This window comes from Orcinus orca, chromosome 2, assembly GCF_937001465.1.
Source record: "Orcinus orca chromosome 2, mOrcOrc1.1, whole genome shotgun sequence".
NCBI classification, from domain to species: Eukaryota; Metazoa; Chordata; class Mammalia; order Artiodactyla; family Delphinidae; genus Orcinus; species Orcinus orca.
The window spans coordinates 170,370,553-170,393,670 of record NC_064560.1 but is presented as its reverse complement, the minus strand read 5'-3'; the positions used below and the strand labels follow the sequence as shown (position 1 = coordinate 170,393,670).

The 23,118-nt window shown below is 50.5% G+C and overlaps 1 protein-coding gene across 3 annotated transcripts in view; it reads left to right on the top strand.

Moving 5' to 3' along the window:
- MAP3K9 (mitogen-activated protein kinase kinase kinase 9) overlaps positions 1 to 14,617 on the top strand; it is a 78,336-nt gene extending 63,719 nt beyond the window's left edge. For 2 of the 3 annotated variants that reach the window (XM_004262187.3, XM_033422211.2), the window contains 4 exons: positions 1,679 to 1,747; positions 3,187 to 3,299; positions 4,515 to 5,321; positions 6,435 to 14,617. In XM_004262187.3, the coding sequence (XP_004262235.1) occupies positions 1,679 to 1,747; positions 3,187 to 3,299; positions 4,515 to 5,321; positions 6,435 to 6,919 (1,474 nt within the window). In that variant the 3' untranslated portion in view covers positions 6,920 to 14,617. The remainder of the gene's footprint in view (positions 1 to 1,678; positions 1,748 to 3,186; positions 3,300 to 4,514; positions 5,322 to 6,434) is intronic. The other variant, XM_033422206.2, reaches the window with a different exon arrangement.
- The last annotated feature ends 8,501 nt before the right edge of the window (positions 14,618 to 23,118 follow it).

Here is a 23,118-nt window from a genome sequence, read left to right as displayed (position 1 = left end):
CTGGAGGTGCAGGTGGAGGTGACTCCGGGGCCACTGGTACTTCCTTATGACCCCACCCACCAGCCACGCCTACCATGTATGAGTGGCCCCTCTAGGCAAAGCACATGGCACGCCCTGGTGCCTTGGATGTGCTTGTGTTCTCACTGTGGGCTTGTGACCCAGGGGTCCTAGTGCTTCACAGACCAGTTGCTTGTAGTGCAGTCGTGAAGAGCCGGGCTGCTGAGCCCGGCTCCTCCATGCCCAGCTGTGGGACCTTATGTTTTCTCATCTATCAAATGGGGATTCTCTCCATACCCATCTCATGGAGTTGATCATGAATAAGCTCATATTTGGGAAGTCCCTAGAAGATGGGGTGGCTCGTAGTAAGCATATGTAAATACTTGCTCTCATGATTCGTCCGTGCTTCTCATGCAGTTCTCCTTCATACTCGAAGAACGCATGTCATGGGATATACTTCTTATTCTTGTGTTAGAATCTAGAGCCCTATTTCTTGACTTTTCCAAGTGGGAGGATAAGCAGTAGCCCCCTTCATCCTTTTTAGTGGCTTTTCAAAGAGCTTCTAAGGTTGACTGTTAGACTTAGAGGTGCCCTGAACCTGTAACGAGCCTGGGTATTTCTCTGAATACTACGATTTCATGTCCCAAATCTACTTCCCCATGTCAGATCTGTGCCGAAGGTGAAAAGAACAGGTTGGTTCATGACGTTGAAGCCAGGCTTTGGAAATCACTAGCTACCTTAGAACAGAATATTTACATATGTAGGGCAGACTGCCTCAGCTGTGTAAGAATTCAGTGATTGAGTCCTCTGGGGATTGCAGGTTGCTCTGCTCTACTAAGTTCTGTAGGTACAAGCACTCCTCAGTTTGTCCTTTGAGCCTTGGCTGGAAGTAGGGTTGAGCCGAGCCTGAGGAACTCCATCACCCTGGGTCCCTTGGTGTTTCTGACACTAGTGTGTTTCCAGATAGGCTTTACCAGGCTGGCTATGGATGCCAATAGTTTCTCTGGTTCTGCTTCATTTAAAGGTATTTTTTGTCTTGCTAGTAAATTAACTGCATTTCACATCACACAAAACATTAACTTCGGAATTTTCTTACATTACATTAACTTACATAGATCTGCCCTCAAAACTTTCGAAGCAGTTCAAAATATGTGACTTAATTTTTCATGATTCTCGGTTCCTATTGAAGAAATAAGGAAAATCCACCCAGTCTCAAGAAAAGACCTCTTCCATGTCAGAAAATGTTGAGAGCCTCTATAGGATACTATTTCTAATGTTAGTTCCTGTTGACTGAAGAAAATATGTAATGACAAAAAGCTGTATTGAATTCAGTAATGTTAAGTGAATTTGCATCTCCATCCTTGAAAACAATAGTACATATCTGTAGGAAACTTATGCACTGTCTGTAGACAGCGGGGATCTGAGGATTCACAAGCCCCCTGTAATTAAGCTGTGGCTGCCCAGCGATGTTTTTCCCACAGATTGGGAGGTCCTGGGCCCGTGGTAGTTCCGGCCTGGTCATCTTGTTAAGATTCCTTCATGGTGTGGGGCTTTGCTGACCAGACAAGGGGAGGGCAGCTGGCGACATGGCTGGGGCCCAGCCTTGAGGGTTCTCACGTGGGAGAGGCTGAGCTGCATGTACCCACTGTTGCCTGCTACTGATTCTCTTTATTCATTGAAGATCCCCTCAGAGACGTGAGAAAGCTAATGGTTTAAGTACCCCATCAGAATCTCCACATTTCCACTTGGGGTGAGTCTAATCTTCACCCTCTCATCACATGTACTGGTAATAACCCTCCCTCCATTTCCTTCTCCTCACAGCGCACCCCACAGAATCAAGCCTCATTATTGCCAGGGCCATGCTGACTTCCTTTTTTTTTTTTGGAAGCGGTACCATCGTGCACCTTGGGAAAATTCCTGTGTTGGTCTGACTTGACGTTTCCTTTGCTCCCCTGACCACTCCTGTTGGGATTCTCCCAGCATCCTTAGTTATAGGGAGACAGTCCATGGCTGTTTATCCTTTGGTCGTCAGCACTGGCTTTGACTCTGCTGATCTGGATTCCTTGGACCCAGAGCTGGAGGTGATGTTATAAGACTTCCAGTGAGAAGTCTCAGGCTGTGGGTTGGGCAGCACGCTTCTCTCTGGCTGTGTATTTTGGTTGAAACCACTGGTGGCTGGGAGGTACTTTAATTCAGTGGTATTTCTGATAGCACTTGAAGCAGAAGTCTGCAGTCAGGGAAAAAGTTGGTCCTTCTCCCTCCCTCAAGATGGGCTGGGAAGAGTGGGTTTTAGTTGAATGGCTCTCTCTAGCCCTAAAATGAGAGCCACCCTGGTTATATACTGGTATCTCCAGGGCAGTCATAGCCCACAGATTCCTCAGTCTTCCTTCTTTACTGTCCTTTAGGGGAAAGACCAGTGCTTCTGGGCCTTTGATGCCCCTATCCTATAAGAGAGTTGGCGGGGTACCCAGTCAGTGACCTTGGAGTTACTGGCTTGCCACTGTGAGCTGATTACAGGGTTTTGAAAGCAAGCGCCTGTCATTTTCCTCTCCATTCCCAGACAAACCGAGGGTTCGAGTCCAGCCTTATGTACTGCCCACATAGGTCTGTCCCAAAGTGCACTGGGTTGGTGCAGCCTTGTTGGTTGATTTTTGTTTTTGAAACATGGATGGCTTTGAAAGTTGCCTGAGCATGCCGTAAGCTTGGAAGGAGAAATTGAGAAAGGGTGTGAGTGGAGTGGCCTGGCCTGGCCCATCTCTGCTAGCTCATTGCCCGGTGCTTGCCTTGCATTGCAGATCTCAGCACTGCAGTTTTTCTAATGTCACCAGTGTGTTATAGTCAGCGCCTGCGGAGTGATTGCCTCTCCCTTAAGTTGGGCTTCGGCAAGACCCTGGCCAGTGCCCGGCAGTCCTTATTCTCGCTGTCCTCTTGCCAGCCTGCCCAGCAGGTCTTCCCGCAGCTCCATAGCCGCATGTGAGGGGTGGGTTATGTCTCTGCTTTTCATTCCCTAGAGCATGTGCACTTTTGCTAATGAAGCGGGTGGGCTCAGTAAGGCTTGTTGCCTATACCCCGAGGCTCTTGGGCTTTGCTGTAATCAAGCAGACAGGGAGAGGCATTTCCATAGGCCCAGGGAGCTGAGGGTAAAGGAAGTAACCAGTTCTCACAGTTTCCTCACTTCCTCTCATTCAGCCTCAAGTCCCTGGTAGATGGATACAAACAGTGGTCGTCCAGTGCCCCCAACCTGGGGAAGGGGCCGAGGAATAGTCCAGCCCTGCCAGGGTTCACCAGCCTTATGGAGATGGGTAAGTACTGCCTTTGTCTTGACTCTCCTCCTGTTCCCTCAGGGAATTCTTGGCCAAGCTTCTCGGAATCTTTAAGGACCCCTAGTACTGCTTCATGGGGGTGTTTCCTCTTTTCCTCAACTCCTGGTCCCCCCCACCCTCCACCCCGCTTGTTCCTTCTCCGTTTGCTCTACTCTCATTCCATTGAGTCTTCTCAAATCACTACTGCTGCCATGGAACCTGCCTTTGGCCTCCTATCCCAAGGGGCCAGTTATAGTCTTCTTAGGGCAGTGAAGAAGGGGGAGGCCTAGAATCAGGCAGTTTCCTTTCCTGGGTCTATTTCTGTGTATTTTAATGTGGGGAGTCCACAGAATGGGAGATGGTGATAGAAGACACCTCAGTGTTCCTCCAAGGAAGCTTTTCCAGTGTTGCCCTGTGATTACTGAATGGGTAAGGCCTTCTCCAGGCTCTCTCAGAAAGTACTCTTCTCCCTAGAATTCCAAGATCATAATAAGTCAGTCCACAGAGTAGATGGGCCTTCACCCACGCAGGGGGTTCTAATCCTTTGCAGGAGACTAGTCTTTTTCTTTTTTTAAAATTTTGGTTGCACCAGCTCTTAGTTGCGGCAGGCGTGCTCCTTAGTTGCAGCTTGCCGGCTCCTTAGTTGTGGCCGGTGGGCTCCTTAGTTGTGGCTCGTGGACTCTTTAGTTGGGGCATGCGAACTCTCAGTTGCAGCATGCGTGTGGGATCTAGTTCCCTGACTAGGGATCGAACCTGGGTCCCCTGCCTTGGGAGTGCGGAGTCGTAACCACTGGGCCACCAGGGACGTCCTGCAGGATGCTAGTCTTAAGACAGGTCTGTAGGCCATTATTCTAAAAATCCAAGGTCCCTTCCAGTTTCAAGTTGTAAAATAATTAGGGATCTGTCTGTTCTAGGAAACTCATACCGCACTTCTTGTGTTGAGGGTCCCCACGACAGAAGGAGCAAATTAGCAGATCGTCTTTTCTGCACATAGGAAAACAGGCTGTGGAGTGGAGAGTGATTCCCCCACATTGGTCACAGTTGAGTGTGGAGGCATGAAGCCCTGTTGGTTCTTTGTCCTGCATCTCAGACTGTTCAACGTCTGCATCCCTGGCACTAGGCCAGGGGCCTGGGGTCGGGGAGAAGGACCAGGTTCTTACTCTTGCCGCTTCGTTCCCATTTTCTGTTCCCCCTCCACTCCTCTCATCTTCGCAGAGGACGAGGACAGCGAAGGTCCACGGAGTGGGGAGAGTCGTCCACAGCCGTCACCCAACCAGTCCTACCTCTGTATCCCATTCCCTCGTGGAGAGGATGGGGACGGCCCCCCCGGCGACGGCGTCCCCGAGGAGCCCACCCCAGTCAACTCGGCCACCAGTACCCCCCAGCTGACGCCAACCAACAGCCTCAAGCGGGGCGGCCCCCACCACCGCCGCTGTGAGGTGGCTCTGCTCGGCTGTGGGGCCGTCCTGGCAGCCACGGGCCTCGGCTGTGACCTGCTGGAAGCTGGCAAGTGCCAGCTGCTCCCCCCGGAGGAGCCCGAGCCGCCAGCCCGGGAGGAGAAGAAGAGGCGCGAGGGCCTCTTCCAGAGAGCCAGCCGTCCCCGTCGGAGCACCAGCCCCCCATCCCGGAAGCTCTTCAAGAAGGAGGAGCCCGTGCTGTTGCTAGGAGACCCCTCTGCCTCCCTCACACTGCTCTCGCTCTCCTCCATCTCCGAGTGCAACTCCACGCGCTCCCTGCTGCGTTCCGACAGTGATGAGATTGTGGTGTACGAGATGCCCGTCAGCCCCGGGGAGGCCCCACCCCTGAGCCCCTGCACCCGCAATCCCCTGGTCAATGTCCGAGTGGAGCGCTTCAAGCGAGACCCGAGGCAGTCCCTGACCCCCACCCACGTCACCCTCACGGCCCCCCGCGCCGAGCCCAGCGCTCACCGGCGGACTCCTTCCGATGGGGCCCTCAAGCCGGCGGCCCCTCGAGCCAGCAGGAGCCCCTCCAGCAACGGGCTGAGCCCCAGCCCTGGAGCAGGTGAGGCCTGCCCGCCCCCTCCTTCCTCTTGCCCGCCTTCGTGCTTCCCCCAGGAGTGGAGATATCAGGGTCAGCTCCGTTTCTCCTCTGGCTCAGCCAGTCGAGACAGGCCGCTCTGGGCCGCGGGAGGTGGCCGACTTCTCTCTGTCCTGTGCCTCAGGGGGTCTTCCCTGAGGAGGGAGAGCAGACAGGCAGGCTCTGGGAAGAATCCCATCAGGACTCCGGTGGGATGCTCAGGCCCTGGGTCTGGGAGCGTGCGGCGCGGTGCTTTCAGGACAAGGGCAGGAGTCCAGCTCTGTTCCCTGCAGAGGAGGCTGCAGTTACCGAGAGCAATCTTGCCCTGCACGCAGGAGGGTATTTTCGGCCACGCAGCTGGGCTCTTGTCTCTCGTTACAGTGTGAGTCCAGACACTCTCAGAAGGCGAGCTTCCGCCCGGGCATCACGCCCTCCATCACTCATCCCTTAGTCACTCATCCCATCGCTCAGACGCGGAGATGTGTCCAGGTGAACCGCTGTGCCGGTGCACGCGCTCGCCTTCTCCGTCTGACGTCCAGCACACCCTGACGTGCACTGTCACTCTGGGCCTTCCCCACCCTGTCCCTTGCGCCCTAGAAGACCGCAGTCTGACCTAGAAACCACCTCGGATCCCGTAGGAGAAGAGAACATGGCAATACCCTCTCAGTGAGATTTGAGTGTGAACGACAGTAGTACTGGACCATTCAGCTTGCCCTTCCCCTGCTTAGATTTTTTGGTTACAATCAGATAGGTGGCCTCTTTGGGAAAAGAGACCCCTAGGTTACTCGTCTTTAGGTTTCTGACACCTAGCTTTGTTCTTGTCACACGTTTATTAAATGGATGAACTGCGAATGAACAGACATTTCCTCAAGTTTCACGACAGATACGAGCCCCGTGTGTCCCATTATTATCAGATCACAGGGACCGTGGCCTTGTAGTTCACTATTACATCCCCGGTGCCTGCCAGCACACTGCATGAAAAATAGTAGGCGCTCGCAATTCACGTTACCCCGAGCGGACAGGGACGCGGCGAGGTGGGGAGGAAGCAGCGTGTGTGGCGCCGTGATCGAACGCCTCTCCCTTTGTCTCTTTGACCAGGAATGTTGAAAACCCCCAGCCCCAGCCGAGACCCAGGGGAATTCCCCCGTCTCCCTGACCCCAATGTGGTCTTTCCCCCGACCCCAAGGCGCTGGAACACACAGCAGGACTCTGCCTTGGAGAGACCCAAGACCCTGGAGTTTCTGCCTCGGCCGCGTCCTTCTGCCAACCGGCAGCGACTGGACCCTTGGTGGTTCGTGTCTCCCAGCCACGCCCGCAGCGCCTCCCCAGCCAACAGTTCCAGCACGGAGACGCCCAGCAACCTGGACTCCTGCTTGGCAAGCAGCAGCAGCACCGTGGAGGAGCGGCCTGGGCTGCCAGCCCTGCCCCCCTTCCAGGCGGGGCCGCTGCCGCCCGCCGAGCGGACGCTTCTGGACCTGGACGCGGAGGGCCAGAGTCAGGACGGCACCGTGCCGCTGTGCAGAGCCGCACTGAACACACACAGGCCTGCCCCTTACGAGATCCAGCAAGAGTTCTGGTCTTAGCGCGAAAAGGGTTGGGGGCGGGCAAGGGGGAAGCAGGAGATGGGGGGAGCCGGCTGGCGCCGCCCTGTCTCAGAATTGGACCCCCTGAGCTCCCGCCCTCCTTCTTGCACTGATAATGCACTTTGAAGATGGAAGGGATGGAAGCAGGGCCCCTTGAGAGGGCTTCGTGCCCTGCAGGGCCCTTCTCCCCAGGTCCACTGGAAGGGCCGTGGCTGTGTAGGGCAGGGAGGGGTGCGTGCATGTCCTCCACCCTCCACAGTCTTCCTTGCCTTCGAGGTGACCCTGCAGAGTCCCTCAGCCGAATCTGTCTGCTGCCCCCTCTCCTCAGCCCCCTGGGTGTGCCCTCCTGGGCTCCCTCTGTTAGCCCTGAGTTCAGCCTTTCCAAACACCAGTATTGGATGTTCTGTGATTGATTTTGCACCTCTTCCACATTCTTCCCTGATACTCATGAATCAGAATCTCGTTTGGTGTGAGCTGTGAGCTTCTCTGTGTCCTGAGCCCTTCGGTGCCGGCCAGAGGACTAAAGGCAAAGTGCCCCAGTGTCGGGCACAGGAGTCGATGCAGCTAGTACCGCCTACTGCACTTCCAGGCGCCCCACTTATTCATCTGAGCCTCCCAGTGGTAGGGACCTGCCTCTGTGAGACAGGGGTGGGGAGGGAGTTAGGAAATACAGTTGAGTTGCAGCAAAGAGGGTAACGGAGTCTGTCTGTCCTCACTCCTTTTGTAAACACTCAAAGAAGGGCAGAAACCAGCACCTGTTGACGGCACCCATCTCCTACCTGGGCTCCAGATGTGGTCAGACCAGGTTCTGATACAAACACACTCTCATCCCAGGAATAGTTTCCAGGGAGACTCACTGGTGACAGTTCTGAAACCAGAGACAAAGTTCTTGTGTTTGTCCGTTTGGTCATCTGATCTGTATGTGTTCTTCCCTTCCCTTGATCTTTCTTGCAGCCCCTGGAATTAGTGGACTTCAGGTTATGTGTTTGGTGGGGAGATATCTCTGCACTGCACCAGAATAGCATATGGGGGTGGGTCCTGGACCCTGGGAGTTGGAACTGTGGGGATTCCTTCTCATCCATCATTACTCTGTGATGCCCTTGAAGTAGAACGGAGCGCTTTTTAGTTCCTTGTGTGAATGGATGTGGTGAGTGATGATGTCTGTAAGGTGCTCAGTGAGCCCCTGATGTACAGTAACCTTCAAATTCCGAGCACTGGAGGCCAACCAAGGCCTCTTGTCTCTGTGCACAGATAGCCCTCCTGCTGGGCTCTGGACCATGAGCTGGGTAGGAAGGACAACAGAGGCCAACCCCGGCTTTTCTGGAATTTGTTTCCTTAACTTGAATGTTGAGCTTCTTCTGGCGCTTTCTGACGTGTATCTCCACATTTCCTCTTACCCTCAGGCTCCTGCAGCAAGTGTGAACAGTTGTCTTTGCATGGGAATAACAGCTTGACAGGAGTAGAGTCCTTAGGTCACGCTCCTCCCCCCTCAAGACTCTACACATCACTGTCTTCTGTCCTGGACTATTTCTCTGCAGGTGTTGGAGGGCCACCTGCAGGTTCCTTGCGTTTGCTGCCTGGATGCCAGGACAGGAGAGCAGCCATCCGGGCACGAGGGATGGATTTGGTCATTGCTTGCTCTGTAACTACAATAGAAGTCCTGCCCTGGGGAGGACAAAAGGGGAAGACCTTGGCTTTCAAGTTGTTCGTTGTTTTACGAGCCCACTGGCAGACACTCTGGTTCAAGGGCCCCGTGTAGTCTTGGGCGGGGAGGCACTGTTGGTTTTGTTGTCCAGGGTTCTGTTATTGCGTCTCATCTCTCTCCGTCTCTTTGTTCAGCGAAGACAGTACGTAAGAGATTATTTTTGCCCCCATGCCCCACTCCTCGGCTAGGAGGGGGGAAGTGTGAATCCCGTCAGCAGTTCCAGCCAACCACGTGACTCCCCTTCATTCCCGATGGGGAGAGGGACACAGATGGCCTGTTCTGTGCCCTTTCCCAGGACTCTCCAGGGCCCCAGGCCCTAAGCCACTAACACATCTCTAAACCCTTAGCCCCACTAAATGGCCCCCCGGTGGGTGCAGCATACAGTGTCGTCCAGACCATGCTGGCTCTGGACAGTGCTCTGTGGAAGGAGGCAGGAAGCCTTCCTTTGCTCATTTTCTGCTTTCTGTCATTTTGTTGGATTGCAGCTGTCTGTCTTGGAAGTGTAGTGTAACTGGTGAGGAGTAGACTGATGGCTCGCTGCCGCCGAGTAAGAGGTTGAACCCGGTTCTTCCTCATCCATCCAGGGCAAGACAAGGGAAGGCTGGGTGTCTGCTAAGGGAGCGATTATACCCGCAAGAAGCGGAAGCGAGGTTATTCTGAAGGTGCTTCTGTGGACTTCCACGAAGATGGAGGACTTACCATCTCGCAGCTCCTCCAAACCGGGTCTCCGAGGGGCCCCTGCCTGCCACACTCTCTCTGTGGGGCAAGGCTCAGGTGGGATAAGGATCCTGTAATAGTAACAGGTTTGGGTTGCTTTCTGTCCACTCAGCTTCCCTTGTCTCCATGGTCATGGGCAGGGGCAGGCCTGGGAGCGGGGGATCAAACCCCTGCAGCAGCAGTAGCTGACCCCCTTTCCCTTTCCTCAGACACTTTCCCACCCCTCTTGGCAGGTGCTGCCACGTGGAAGATGGTGATGGGAAACAGATACTGCTCTCTGCCCCTTCTCCTTGACTCCTTCAGTTCCTTCCACTGATTTTGCACAGGACTGTCCTCTGTCCTTGGGGATCCAGGCCACTGCCAGGGGCTGAGTAGATGTCCCAGTTATTTTCATATGTTATGTCTAAGATGCTTTGACAGATGCTCTTATCTTCACATCTTTTAGTATCCGGAGGTCTGGTAGTGAAGATGATGGTGGTGGTACCTTGCATTTGGATGACTCAGAATTGTGCTAACCTTTCCTCTTGACCTTTACAAAATTACATTATTTGCCTTCTACATTTGTTATGCTTACTGGTAGAGAAGGGGAAGTGCTTAAAGATGAAGATTCAAGTGAAGAGAGGTTAAAAAGCTGCTTGGACTGATTGCTGAGTCGGGCACCAGACTCCTGAGACCTGAACAGATTGGCTCTGTTCTCCGTTCTGCTTTTGCTGTCTGACCTTGGGCTTGTCTCTTAGTCCCTCTCAAATTTCCTTCCTGTAAAAGCAACCATCACCTGCTTCCCTCACAAGGGCAAGAGAGTGTGCATCAGAGCAGGTCCGTGAAGCCCGTGGCTCCCTGCCAGTGAATAGGACAAACGCTGAAGTTGACGATGCAGTTCTTACCGCCTTTGCCTCTAGGGGACTTGCCTGCTTCCTCTGGCTTCTGGAAGAGGAATGATTTGGAGTTGGCTTAGCATGACTGATGGGGACGGTGGTCAGGCACATGCTCTTCTACTGCATTATGTCGCCCCTGGTGTTCACAAGCATCCCTCCTAATTCCCCCACCTGATTTGTCAGGCTGATGGTCCTACCATTAGTGTCTTACAGAGGGGGCGATGGGAGACGGGGAGCTGGAGGCAACATCCCGGTGATGATTCGGGGTCTCTTGTTTCTTGGAGTCATTCCCAAGTTCTGATGTGTTTAGAGGCTGGAAGCAGCCCGCTTCCAGAAGGAATCCTTGGGAAAGGGGGACATGGGTCATGGTGTGGGCTTCCTCACAAGGCCCCTTTCCCCTCAGGCCACAGTTGCTCAGGGACGCCATAAGACACCCCAAGGGCATCTAGGCCTAACGTGGTATCAACAGTCTTGCTTCACAGCCCCCCCGTTGGAGGCTTCTTCCCTGCTCCCTCCCCCACAGGGAAAGAGCCCTCCCGAGCATTCCTAATTCTTCCAGCTCGATTTTCACAAAGCACAGAGCAGCGGGTGCCGAGGGCTGGGTGCTCTGAGTGGTACACCGCACGGTTGAAATGTCCGTGCGGCAGGCCCCTCTGTGAATGCAGGACCTTGACCTTTTCTGCGTGTGTTTCTTTTAGCCTGTGCCTTTGACTCAGGTGTGGGTCGGGCAGGTCAGAAACACCATTGTCTCCTGAAGAATTTCGGGGAAGGAGCAGGTGTTGCCGCTTCTGTAGCGGCAGGCTTCTCCTGAGGACTCTGCCAGAGACTGTAGACCGGGGTCGGGGGGAGAGCAGCTCACAGTGCCTTGTAAGTGAACGTGGTGGCACGAGCGGCAGGAATCTGGTGATCGGAGCTACCCGCCTGCATGTTGTGTGATGTCGCAAACATCTCTCCCCTCTCTGGACCTCTGAGCCCAGCTGTGAACTGAGGATGATGAAGCACGAAGCCTTTCTAGCTTGAAAATCTGTGGTCCTGGGGCCCCTGGTCTAGCACTGGTAAGCCTCCCCTTGCTGGGTTGCTTCCTTTTGTGGAGAACAGTGTGTGTGCGTGTGCGTGCGTGTGCGTGTGGTTGGAAGTCAAAAACAGTCAAATATTGGCCATTTCATGTGGTTTGACCAACTAGACCACCTGCCTCTTCTCCTTGGCTTCAGGCCTGAGATGACTTCCTTTCAAGCTCCAGCTGTTGTGAGGAACACATTCCCAAATGTCTCTCTTTGTTCAGACAGATCATTGTTTTCTTAGATCAGGAATTCAAATGAATAAAATTCCACATCAGAAGGGGAAACCCAGTGCTACTTCCAGGGAGCCCTCAGTCCCTGGCTTTGCCCTGGCCTTGCCTCCTGGGTGCCTGCCGCCCCAGGCACTGGCTTTGGAAGGGCAGGAGGCAGAAACTAGAGTCCTAGCTGATTAAGGCTAATTAACGGGGCTTAGGTGGCTAATTAGCCTGACCCGGCCCGGGCTTCTGGTTGGCTGTACGGGCCAGGTGAGCCTCTCATTCACTTAGATTATTTTCCATTTGTCCTGTTACACTACTGACAGGCCTCACCCCGTCCCTTGTCCACTTCAGGGAGCCCTGATTTGTCCTGCCGGAGGTTGGGCTGCTCCTTGCTCTGGAGCCAGTAGGACTGGTTCTTCCTGATTCTTACCGGTTGTGTGGTTCCCTGCATCCCCTGCCCATGGCCTTCCTTTGGGTCTTTCACTCATGACCACAGCTAGTTGCAAAGAGCCTCGGGGCCCAGCTGGTTAGCTGAGGCATGAGCTTTTCTACTCCTCTCTTTGTTTCTCTTGGAAACAGACTTGCCTTTTCCCTGACCCAATCTCCTTCCTGACTGGTCTGACCCCCCCTCCCTGCAAACACCCACAACCTAGTTTTACTAGCCTGATTGGCATGCGTGAACCTGGCAGCTAGATAGGTATCTCAGGACAGACACCAGAGTACAATTTCAGAGGTTCAGAGATAGGCCTTTCCTATTGGGATGTGTGAGCTAGACATTCAGGAAATCTGAACCCAGAGGTCAGATTGATTTATCAAGAGGGGTCCTGGTGAGTGATGGCCCCGTGGATGTGGTGGTCTTGCTCTACACTCCCTGTAGTCCAAGACCGTGACGTGTTGCCCACGTTCCTGAAATCCTTCACACCCAGGTACTTGCTTTGACAGATCCCGACTTTATTTAAAATTTTGATATTGTGTTCATCGTGCACTTTTCATTAACTTTAACTTTTAAAAGTATTGCATTGAAATAATGATTCATCTGGATAACTGAGTTTTGTTTTGTTTTGTTTTTGGTGACCCCTTAAATTCTGTGTACAAGGCGAGTGCCTCACCTTATCCTAGTCTCAGCCCTACCTGTTCCTCCCCTGAACAAGCTCAGGCAGAGCTGTGAGGTAGGGTTAGGTCTTTCCTGGTTGCCCTTCCCTTCAGTCCTGAGTCGGGTGGTAGCTCTCTGAAAGTGTTTGCGTTTGAATAGGAATGTGTTGACTTAACAGCAGTGAAACACCTAGGGCAGTTTTCAGCCTTGGACCTGTGACTGAGGTGACTCTTCCTGGATGTCCCCCAGCTTCCTTTCAGCCTCTCTGAAACCCTGAGGCCACTTAGAGGTGTGTATGTGTTTTAAGGGAAAGGGAAGGGATTACAGTGGAGAGGATTCTTCAGAGTACATTTGAAACCTCTTTGGGCCATCTTTGAACTTGCAGAGAAGTGAATAAATCATTCTCTCTCCCAGTTCCAGAAAGGACAGAAGTTAGAGGTGTTTTTACTCCCGTGCCTGCCTAGCACTGTGCCTGGCCTACAGTGACCTTCAGCGGTCATATCACCTCCCTTGGGATCTTTTTCGCTACCATTATTATTCTCTGTCATCTTTATTTTACTCTCATCATTTATCTTTCCCTCCAGTTCCAGAAGCCATGCTGGCTGTGGCTCTTTTCTTCATCACTGAATGAGGCATGGGTTTATCCTGGCCCGGGTATGGGGACTAACAATAAATTATATGAAACCATTATATTTCTTCTAGGTGAGAGGTGCTGTCCTAAAGGTTTATATTCTTTTCTTTCTTCTTTTTTTTTTTTTTGGACTCACAATAATCCTGGGAGGGTGGGGTGGGGGATATTACCTCCATCTAAGGACGTGGAAACTGAGGCTCAGATGGTTATGAAACATGCCCAAGGTCACATGGCTAGGAAGCAGTGTTGCTGACCTGTTTGGCTCCAAAGCCATGTCTTATTTTCCTCCGAACACATTTTAGGGCACTGTTTAGAAGTTCTGGGATAAAATCAGCCTAGCTTAGGTCCACTGAGGCTCTGAGGTAGCTCGTTGTCCGGGGAGGAGTTGTCCTGTGGCTAAGCCATCACCTCCCTTTGTGACTGGAGACACCCAGCAGGACGTGCAATCTCCCTGGAGCTCAGCCGACCTCCTCTCTGCTCCTGCTGCTTCTTCGTCCATCATTTCCTCTCCACGATTGTTCAGGGACCTGTTCCACGGGGGCGAGGGTTGAGCGTGTCCATCCTGTAGCTCTTCTCGCAGGACCACTGAAGGCCCATGGGCCTCTCGCCTCTGTTTCCAGCCCACAGTTGCCCCATTACCGCCCTTTAGCACAGCTTCAACCCACATCCCTCCCGGCCTCTGGAGTTTGGAAGCCTTACTGTAGCTCCTCTTGGGAACTTGAAATCAGGCTTTTGTCTTTGTATTGTATTGAGCCGCAAGCTCTTAATACCTAGTTGTAGCAAAGAAGGGAGGTGGCGAACCTGTCGACTTTCTCCTCTAACTACCCATGATAAACACACACACACACTCACGCTCACGCACTCAATCTCACACACGCATGTTCACACACTCACATGGAGATTTAGTCTGAGACTATCTGTATCTTCTAGAGGGTTAAGGAAAGGAGTTGGAGATGGGTTTTACTTAATTCACAGAAAACCTTTCTTTGGGATTTTCCTCCCCCTTAGAGCCTTCAAGTCTAGGTAAAGTGGAAGTTCACATACACGTTAGTTTTGTTCCTCAGTATGTAGCTCCTAGTTTTCATCTTAAGCCCTCTCTGCTCCAGTGTCTTGTCCATGTGTGATGACCCCGTGTCCTTGAATTCCCATTTTGCTTTGGGATTTAAGTTATTGTAATTTGTCAACAATATTTAAAAATAGAAAAGTCCTGAAGGAAACGTATCAGGTTCTTTTCTTCGGCTTTTTTTTTTTTTTCAAGGTACTGTAAATTGTTAACTAGGGATGCCAAGCAGGCTTGGATCAATGGCTAAACCTCTTATCGTATTACAGTGTGATGCTGATCTCAGCCTGGTCTCACCACCAGAGCACACACAGACTTGAATAAAACGATTACAATAATGACTTTTGGTTTGCTGTGGTGCTTTGTAAACTTGTCCTTTTCCCCTCTTTTCTTGGTGATTATACAAGATGTCCAAGTAACTGGCTGTTTCTTGAGAATTTCCATACGTAGGGGTAAAATAACTAGAGAGAGGGGCAGATATGGTGCAGGAAAGAGGAGGTGGCTGAGGAACCTCCCTGAAGGTCCTAGAGCCCCCGCTGGACCACAGGGGCCTTTCTGAAGCGTAGCACTGACCAACGCCTGCCCGGGCAGTTCAGTTTCTTCACATAACTTCCTTTCGCCCAGGTCGTGAATGTTGGCTTTCAGAGCTCCTAGCAAGTATGTGCTGTCTCTCACCCCCTATCACTGTCCACACTGACATTCCTGGTGAAGCTGCAAATGTGGCTAAGACGACAAACACCAATGGACTTGTACACTTGTGGACAAGGTTTGCCAGCTGTGAGTCACGGCTTCCTCGCGGTCTTGATAACTCTTAATAGCACTTGCGAGCTCTGTGACCTTGGGCAAACCACTTAATCTCTCTGGGCCTCTTCTGGAGCAGAGGCTGATCACAAAGCAGGCTTTGTGCTCTCGCTTTCCGTGATTGTGCTTTGGGTGGGGATGAGGGTGAAAACAGACAGAAGAATCTTGTTTGGGGGCATTCTTTGGCACTTTAGTCCACTGTTTCATTATTCAGCTGCATGTGGAAAAGTGGCTTCTGAATTTTTATATTGACCCGTTCGTGCTTTAATACTGTGACCTTCACTCACTGCATCCCTCTTAGCCCCTTCCTCTGCTACCCACGGACGGTGACTGTGGTGGGTGCTGGGCGCTAAGACTGTGGGGGGAAAGGTGACCTTGTGCTGGACTTCAAAGTAGGTGTGACCAGGGCCACATAACCTTTGTCAGGCTGATTGGGCAAAGATGAAAAATTGACCCAACTCCTTGCTTGAGAAGATGCCGTGAGAGGAGTATGTATATAAATGGCTCCATGTTTCTGCAAAGCGGTTTGACCATGTGGCATTAATTCTATAACGTGGACCCAGAAATTTCATTTAGTAATAACAACTAGCTACAATGCGCCACGCCTTGTGCTAAGACTTGACCTGCATTATCTCATTTACAACATCTCAACATCCTAAGAGCGGATCCCATTATTCTCTCCATTGTATACTGAGAAAAATGAAGACTGGAGTCAAGTAACAGGCCCCAGGCCACAGAACTCTCAAACAGTGAAGCTGAGATTTGTCTGATTCTAGCCCCTGCACTCATATCAAAGAATGAGTCAGATGCAAAGACTTGTTTAACAAGTCGTCTCAACTTTATTTACAGGAGGGTTCTAGTGACTACAAATGACCCAAACAAGATTTGGGGAGTCTACTTCTACCCTCTTCCTCAGTCAACGTGGGATCTGAGAACATGAGAGCATGGTTTTTTTTGTAACTTTATTTAATTATTTATTTATTTTTGGCTGCATTGGGTCTTCGTTGCTGGGCTTTCTCTAGTTACGGTGAGCGGGCGCTACTCTTCGTTGCAGTGTGGGGGCTTCTCATTGCGGTGGCTTCTCTTGTTGCGGAGCACAGGCTCTAGTTGTGGCTCGCGGGCTCTAGAGCGCAGGCTCAGTAGTTGAGGTGCATGGGCTTAGTTGCCCCATGGCATGTGGGATCTAGGCACACAGGCTTCAGTAGTTGTGGCACATGGGTTCAGTAGTTGTGGCTCACGGGCTCTAGAGTGCAGGCTCAGTAATTGAGGTGCATGGGCTTAGTTGCTTCATGGCATGTGGGATCTTCCTGGACTAGGGATCAAACCCGTGTCCCCTGCACTGGCAGACTGATTCCTTTTTTTTTTTTTTTTTTTTTTTTGCAGTATGCAGGCCTCTCACTGTTGTGGCCTCTCCTGTTGCGGAGCACAGGCTCCAGATGCACAGGCTCAGCGGCCATGGCTCACGGGCCCAGCCGCTCCGCGGCATGTGGGATCCTCGACCGGGGCACGAACCCGTGTCCCCTGCATCGGCAGGCGGACTCTCAACCACTGCGCCACCAGGGAAGTGCCTGAGCTGGGGCTTCACAGGCCTCAGGGAGGCGGTGACACCTGAGTTGAGTCTTAAGGGAAGGGAGAGCACAAAGGCTTGAGGTGGCTTCCTCTCAGAGCAAGCAGCACACGCCTGTCTCTTCTTTGTGTGAAAGTGGCCCCAGGCGATACCTCACCCTCGATGATTTTATTATTCAACCGTATGTGAGGTTACATAGCCATTAAAATTAGAATGTTCAAGAATAGTTAAGGAAATAGGGAAGTGTTCAAAAGTTAAAAGGCAGGATACCAAAAACTTCAAAAATAACTTGATCCCAATTATATACAGAAGATATATTTCCTTTCCTTTCTATCTTTTAAAAAAAATATCCACTTGGTCGGCACGAGAAAAAGATGGAAACAGTCAGTTACTGATATCTTTATGGAGGGGTATCATGGATAATCTAAAAAGGTTCTTTACTTTCAGAACTTTGAAGACTTTTGTTTTTTCAATGAATATGTGTTACTTTTACAGTCAGCAGAACAACAGTGAATACAGTCGTTTGAGGGCACTTCTTCATGATCTCAGGTTCCTCTGCAGATGTTCCAGAGGTCATTTGCTTCGAGGCTGCCCCCCTGCCCCAAGTAATATAGCAAGGTAACTACAGAAGCCCTGCTCTTGAAAAGTAGAATTGGGGCCAGGGCCAGGACCCGCTTCCTGGTCCTAATGGAATCTCTTCCTCACCCCCTTCCTCATCTCTTCCTCCCAACTGAGAGAGGGGAGCCACCTGAGCAATGCAAGCAGAACCTGGTGAGAATACATGAACAGAGAAAGTGCTAAGAGAGAAGGTGCATGCAGGCCTCCTAGAGGGCAGAGCTGGTTTGGAATGTCAGGTCCTGGAAGGCCTGCAGTGCGCTCTGAGGTTTGTGACACATGGACACACCCCTCCATGAAAGGAGCTGGGCTGGACCGAGGTACACCACACCCTGTTTACTTGACTATGGAATGTGCTTCTTTCAAGGCTGGGATGTACTAATCCTCTGAGCCCTTGGGTCCCCACCCGATCTAGTCTAACCAGCTTGAGTTGGAGAACATGTTTTGGCGTAGGGGCATTGGGCGGTGGTGGTGAAGGGTGGGCGTCTGCCCTGCCCCTCCTCTCAGACGCTGGTCACACGGCAACCACCCAATCAGGAGGGCCTCTTGTGCAGTCTCAATGGCAGGCGCTGGAGACTTCCTTGTGATAAGAGGAAAAGGGGGAGGGTTGGGACAGAAGATCAGCCCTAGCGAATACGCTCACGGAATACAGGTCTGATCATGTTACACCCCAACGTCTGTAGAAGAGCCACATTCTTTAGCACGGCCTTCACGATCTGCTCCTAACCTACCTTCCCCAACTCCTACCACACTTTCCCTGCCCCCAGCCCTTCCCCACACATAAGACCATACCCCTTTCTGTTTTCTGTAAGACTCGATCTTCCAGGAACAGAGGCCTCCTGCCTGAAGAGAATTCTCTTCTTCATGAGCATGAAACTGCACAACTCAGATGGGACTTGACCCCATGCGCCGGGACTTGAACCCAGCTGAAACCCAGATTGGGACTTGAACCCGTAGTCATCTGAGATCACACACCTGGTCTCAGGACTCAGTGAAGCTCAGGTTCTTTATGTCTCACCGCAGAAAGAATTCAGTGAGATAAAAAGTGATAGGTAAGAAGTGGATTTATTTAGAGAGAGACACATTCCATGGACAGAATGTGGTCTGTCTCAAAAGGCAAGAGCAGCCTCAAGGTATGGGGTCATCTCGGAAAGTGAGAGCAGTCAAGGGAGAAACACATTCCACAGACAGTGGGCCATCTCAGAAGGCGAGTGGCCCTGAAATATGGGGTGGCTAGTTTTTATGGGCTGGGTAATTTCATAGACTAACGAGTGGGAGGATTATTCCAACTATTTTGGAGAAGGGGTGGGGATTTCCAGGAATTGGGCCACTGCCCACTTTTTGGCCTTTTATGGTTGGCCTCGGAGCCGTCATGGTGCCTGTGGGGGTGTCATTTAGCATACGCTGATGTGTTACAATGAGTGTATAATGAGGGCTCAAGGTCTACTGGAAGCCAAATCTTCCGCCATCTTGGACTTAGTTGGTTCTAGCCAGTTTTTGTCATGTCCTATGTCTATGTCATTCTTTTAAAAGTTGTACCCTGCCCCCTTCCCTCCTGTTTCAAGCAGACGCTCTGCTATCTACCCAGGTGTCGAAGCTGACTGTAACTTAAGTGGTTGACAAATTAAGTGGTCACATTTGGGTTGGGGAGGGGAGAGGCAATGGAGAATTGGGCCAGAGAAAGAGAGGCTGGATTCTGCCCCTCAAAGTTCATAGTCCCCCTCGTGAGACCAAATATGCCAGGATGCACTGAAGAAGTTTACAATGGGAGTGAAACCGAGTGGGGCCCTGTGGGGCTCCCAGGCGTGGAGGCCTTTTTGTCCCCTGTTTCTTGTAGGCAAGACTCCAGCCTCCATGATCTTTCCTGAGTTCCAAAGAGCACATCTGAACATTTGCTAATCAAGGGAGGAGCATCATGAAACCACCTGAGGCCAGATTAATGGGAGAGAGAAGCTCATCAAGATTAGGACAACCACCTGAGGCCCTGCACACACCCTAATCTTGTCAGCAACCCCACCCCTGAACTATTGCTATAAAACTTCTCATCAAATCCTCCTGGGCTGGGACACAGTTTTTCGAGGCAGGATCCTGCTGTGTTCCCCTTTGCCTGGCAAAGCAGAAAAGCTATCCTTTTCTACTTCGCCCAAAACTCTGTCTCTTAGATTCAGTTTGGCACAGGTGTACAGAGAGGCTGAGCTTTTGGTATCAGGAATCCTGCAGGTCAAGACAGTCTTGAGGGCCATGGCTAGTGAGGGGCAGGGGTCGTTAAAGAAATACCGACTCGCGTCTTGTTCTGTGCTTTACCCAACCTGAAAAGAAAAAAAAATCATCCCTCTGATAAATGCTTATGGAGGGACTCCTCTGGTCTGGGATGCAGGAGGTGGGGGGCTGGGGGGTCAGGCAGGTCAACGAATGATGCATTCTTATGACAAAAAGATGCAGTCGGGGGCGGGGCTGGGGGAACTGTGGCACATGAGAGGCAAGCCCCATCTAAAGGCATCCACTAATAAAAAACGTGTTAAACGCGTCCCCTCTGTATTTTAAACCCCAAGAGTGAATGACTTCTCCCTTTTGGGAGTTTACCATCTAGTGGGGAAAATCAGGTAAGCTACAGACAAATGGGGCGCTATGACAATATACTGTTTCTCTCTCTCTCTAAGTATATATGTATATATACATATAGAAAGAGAGAAGGAGAGGGACGGGGGAGGGAGAAATGCGGTGGGGGGAGGGAGAGGGAGACAGGGAGAGAGGAGAGGTGGGAAGTGATGTCTAAATTGAGACCTGAAAGGTGAGTAAGGCTGAAATAGGCACTGGGTGGTGAAGGTAACTGAGATTCCAAGATTGCAAGCAGCCCATGTAAAGGGGATATTTAGCCTCTGCCAGACTGCTTATCTTGCATTCCTCACCTCATAGGGTACTTTGTTCTTGTCCTCTTTTCTTTATCATCGTGTTAGGTTAGGTGATAAACGGGGGTGTGGGGGTATGGGGGGGGTGATGCTTCCACATGTGTTCCCACCTGTGCTATTTAGGCTGCCCAGGAGTGAGGAAAAAATGTATCTCTAAGGAGACTTTCTATAGGGAATCTGAAAAGGCTGCGGACAATGGGAATAGCGTGGGATGTGGGGTTTAGGAGGTGGGTTCTGGGCATGGGGATCTTATTGCTGACGCCATCTCTGAGCAAACATGTTAATGACAGAATATAACGGCCCCTCCCTCCTTCGTCCCACAGCCCATACAGCAATGGTTTTCAAAGTGTGGCCCACAGACGTCCCGGGGTCTGCGAGATCAAAACCATTTTCCCAATAATATTAAAGAATTGTCTTTTTGCTGTGTTGATATCTGCACCGGGAGTACAAAAACAATGATAGGTAAAACTCCCGGCACCTTAGCACCTGCCGTGGCAGTGACACCAAACTGCACAGAACTCCCTGTATTCTCCACCACCACGTGCTTACAGTAACGGAGGAGGTGCCAATTCCACTTAAGAACATCCTGGATAAAACAGTAAATATTACCAACTTAATGACATCTTGACTCATGAGGTCATCTTCTGAAGGTTCTGTGTGATGAAATGTGAAGTTCCCATAAAGCACACCTGCTGCCTGTAGAGGTCGTCTCGAGGGAAAGCACGTGGGATTGAGTTGCTAGCTGCACTGGCTGCTTTGTTTTTCATAGGTCGCCATTTTTACTCAAGAGAATGATTGTCAAGCCAACTATGGTTATTCGGGCTTGAGAATTTGGCGGATATATTCTCGAAAATGAATGAAGTGAGACTGTTACTTCAAGGAAAACAACTGACAGTATTTGTTACCCAATGATAAAATTTGAGCTTTCAGGTAAAAATTAGGATTTTGGAAAACTTGAGTCTGTCATGTGCTTTGACAGCCTGCTGATACTTAAAAGGTTTTTCTGATGAGGTTGGTAGCAATATTAATGACTGTGATTTTTTTTTATGTCATATAACGAAATGTGTCAACTTCTAGAAGTTCTGCATAACTCAGTGAACCAATATTTTCCATAATACAGTGAATGGAGCTACAAAATCAAGCATTCAAACATCCACTCAGGGGCTTCCCTGGTGGCGCAGTGGTTGAGAGTCCGCCTGCCGATGCAGGGGACACGGGTTCGTGCCCCGGTCCGGGAAGATCCCACATGCCGCAGAGCGGCTGGGCCCGTGAGCCATGGCCGCTGAGCCTGTGCGTCCGGAGCCTGTGCTCCGCAATGGGAGAGGCCACAACAGTGAGACGCCCGCGTACCGCAAAAAAAAAACCAAAAAAAAAAAAAAAAAAAAAAAAAATCCACTCAGGGACTTCCCTGGTGGTCCAGTGGTTAAGACTCTGTGCTTTCACTGCAGGGGGCGTGGGTTCTTTCCCCGGTCAGGGAAGATCCCATGTGCTGCAGGGTGCAGGCAAAACAAACAAACAAGACAAAAATCCACTCAAAGCCCAGGATAGACCAATGGGTTCTAATGCAGCATAGTATAAAAAGATCATGGATACGGTTTCAGATTCTACATTCCAACTAATCTTGAAGAAGCTACAACTTGTTGAGTTTTGGTATAGTATCAAAGAAGAATACCCACAATTATCTGAAAAGACTATTAAAATATGCCTCTCTTTTCCAACTACATATCTGTGTGAGGCCAGGTTTTCTTCATATGTTTCAACCAAAACAAGATGTTGAAACAGACTGAATGCTGAAGCAGATAGGAGAGTTCGGCTGCCTTTTATTAAGCCAGACATTAGAGGGATGTGCAAAAATGTAAAATAATGACTCTCTTTTCATAGAATTTTTTTAAAATATAGTTATTTTTCATTAAGATACCTTATGTTTAAAATTTAACAAGTTTCTTATTGTTATTTTTAAATGAATCAATAATTTTTAAAAAATTTCTTTGTTTCATTTTCAAATACGATAGATAGAAAGCACATATATACACTGGCACTCTTTGGGGGCTTCAATAATTTTTAAAAGTCCTAGAGGATTTGAGAGACCACCAGATGGCGCTGATGAAAATAAAGAGCAGATCTTGTGTGTGTGTGTGTGTGTGTGTGTGTGTGTGTGTGTGTGTGTGTGTGAATAAACGTGGGATTTGCAGTAGGGAGTTTTATGGTGTGAGACGTCCTAATAGCAATGATATTTGTAGACTCCGTAGGAAGAAAGTGACAGGCCCAGGATTTAATCAGTGGGTTTTCACAATATAAATTAAATAGGCAGATTTATGCCAAATAATATGTTAGACTTTTCTTTTCTTTTCTTTTTTTTTTTTTTTTTTACTTCCTCTAACAAAAGCCAAGTGCATTCCCCGGAGAAGCTCTGTGCAGCCTTGGAAACTAAGCAGATTAAACTGAAAGAGCTCCGTCTTTTCCATTTTGTGTTGTTAATAAGATAACATTAATCTCTGGGGTTTAAGAGGGAAATGTAGGCAGATTCATTCCAGTAAGGAGCACATTGTAGTAACCTCCGAGCTGGCAGCTCCTTCCCACAGGTCCTTGGTGGCCCTGAGTGGGCGGAGAGGTGACTGGGTTGGGAGTCGTTGCGGTGGAGGTGGAGAGAAGGTCATCTTTGAGAGAGTTAGCTGGCCTCTGGAGGACAAAATAGTGTAAATGGCTGGGCTTTGTGTGAGGAATTATAAATGGGCGTTGGGAAAACTTGAAGCCAATTTATTTTTCCTTCAAGGGCAGTCTGAGATAGCTGACAAAGGACAGAATGCTCTTCCGAAGGTGAAGTGCTTATCGGCAACGCTCTTTTAAGGGTCACAAAGAAAAGGAACTAGAGCCTGAACTGGGGGCTGGCCCTCTGAATGGGTTTACCAGCTGCTAGAGAAATGGATGCAGTGTGGTATCGCCCATCCCT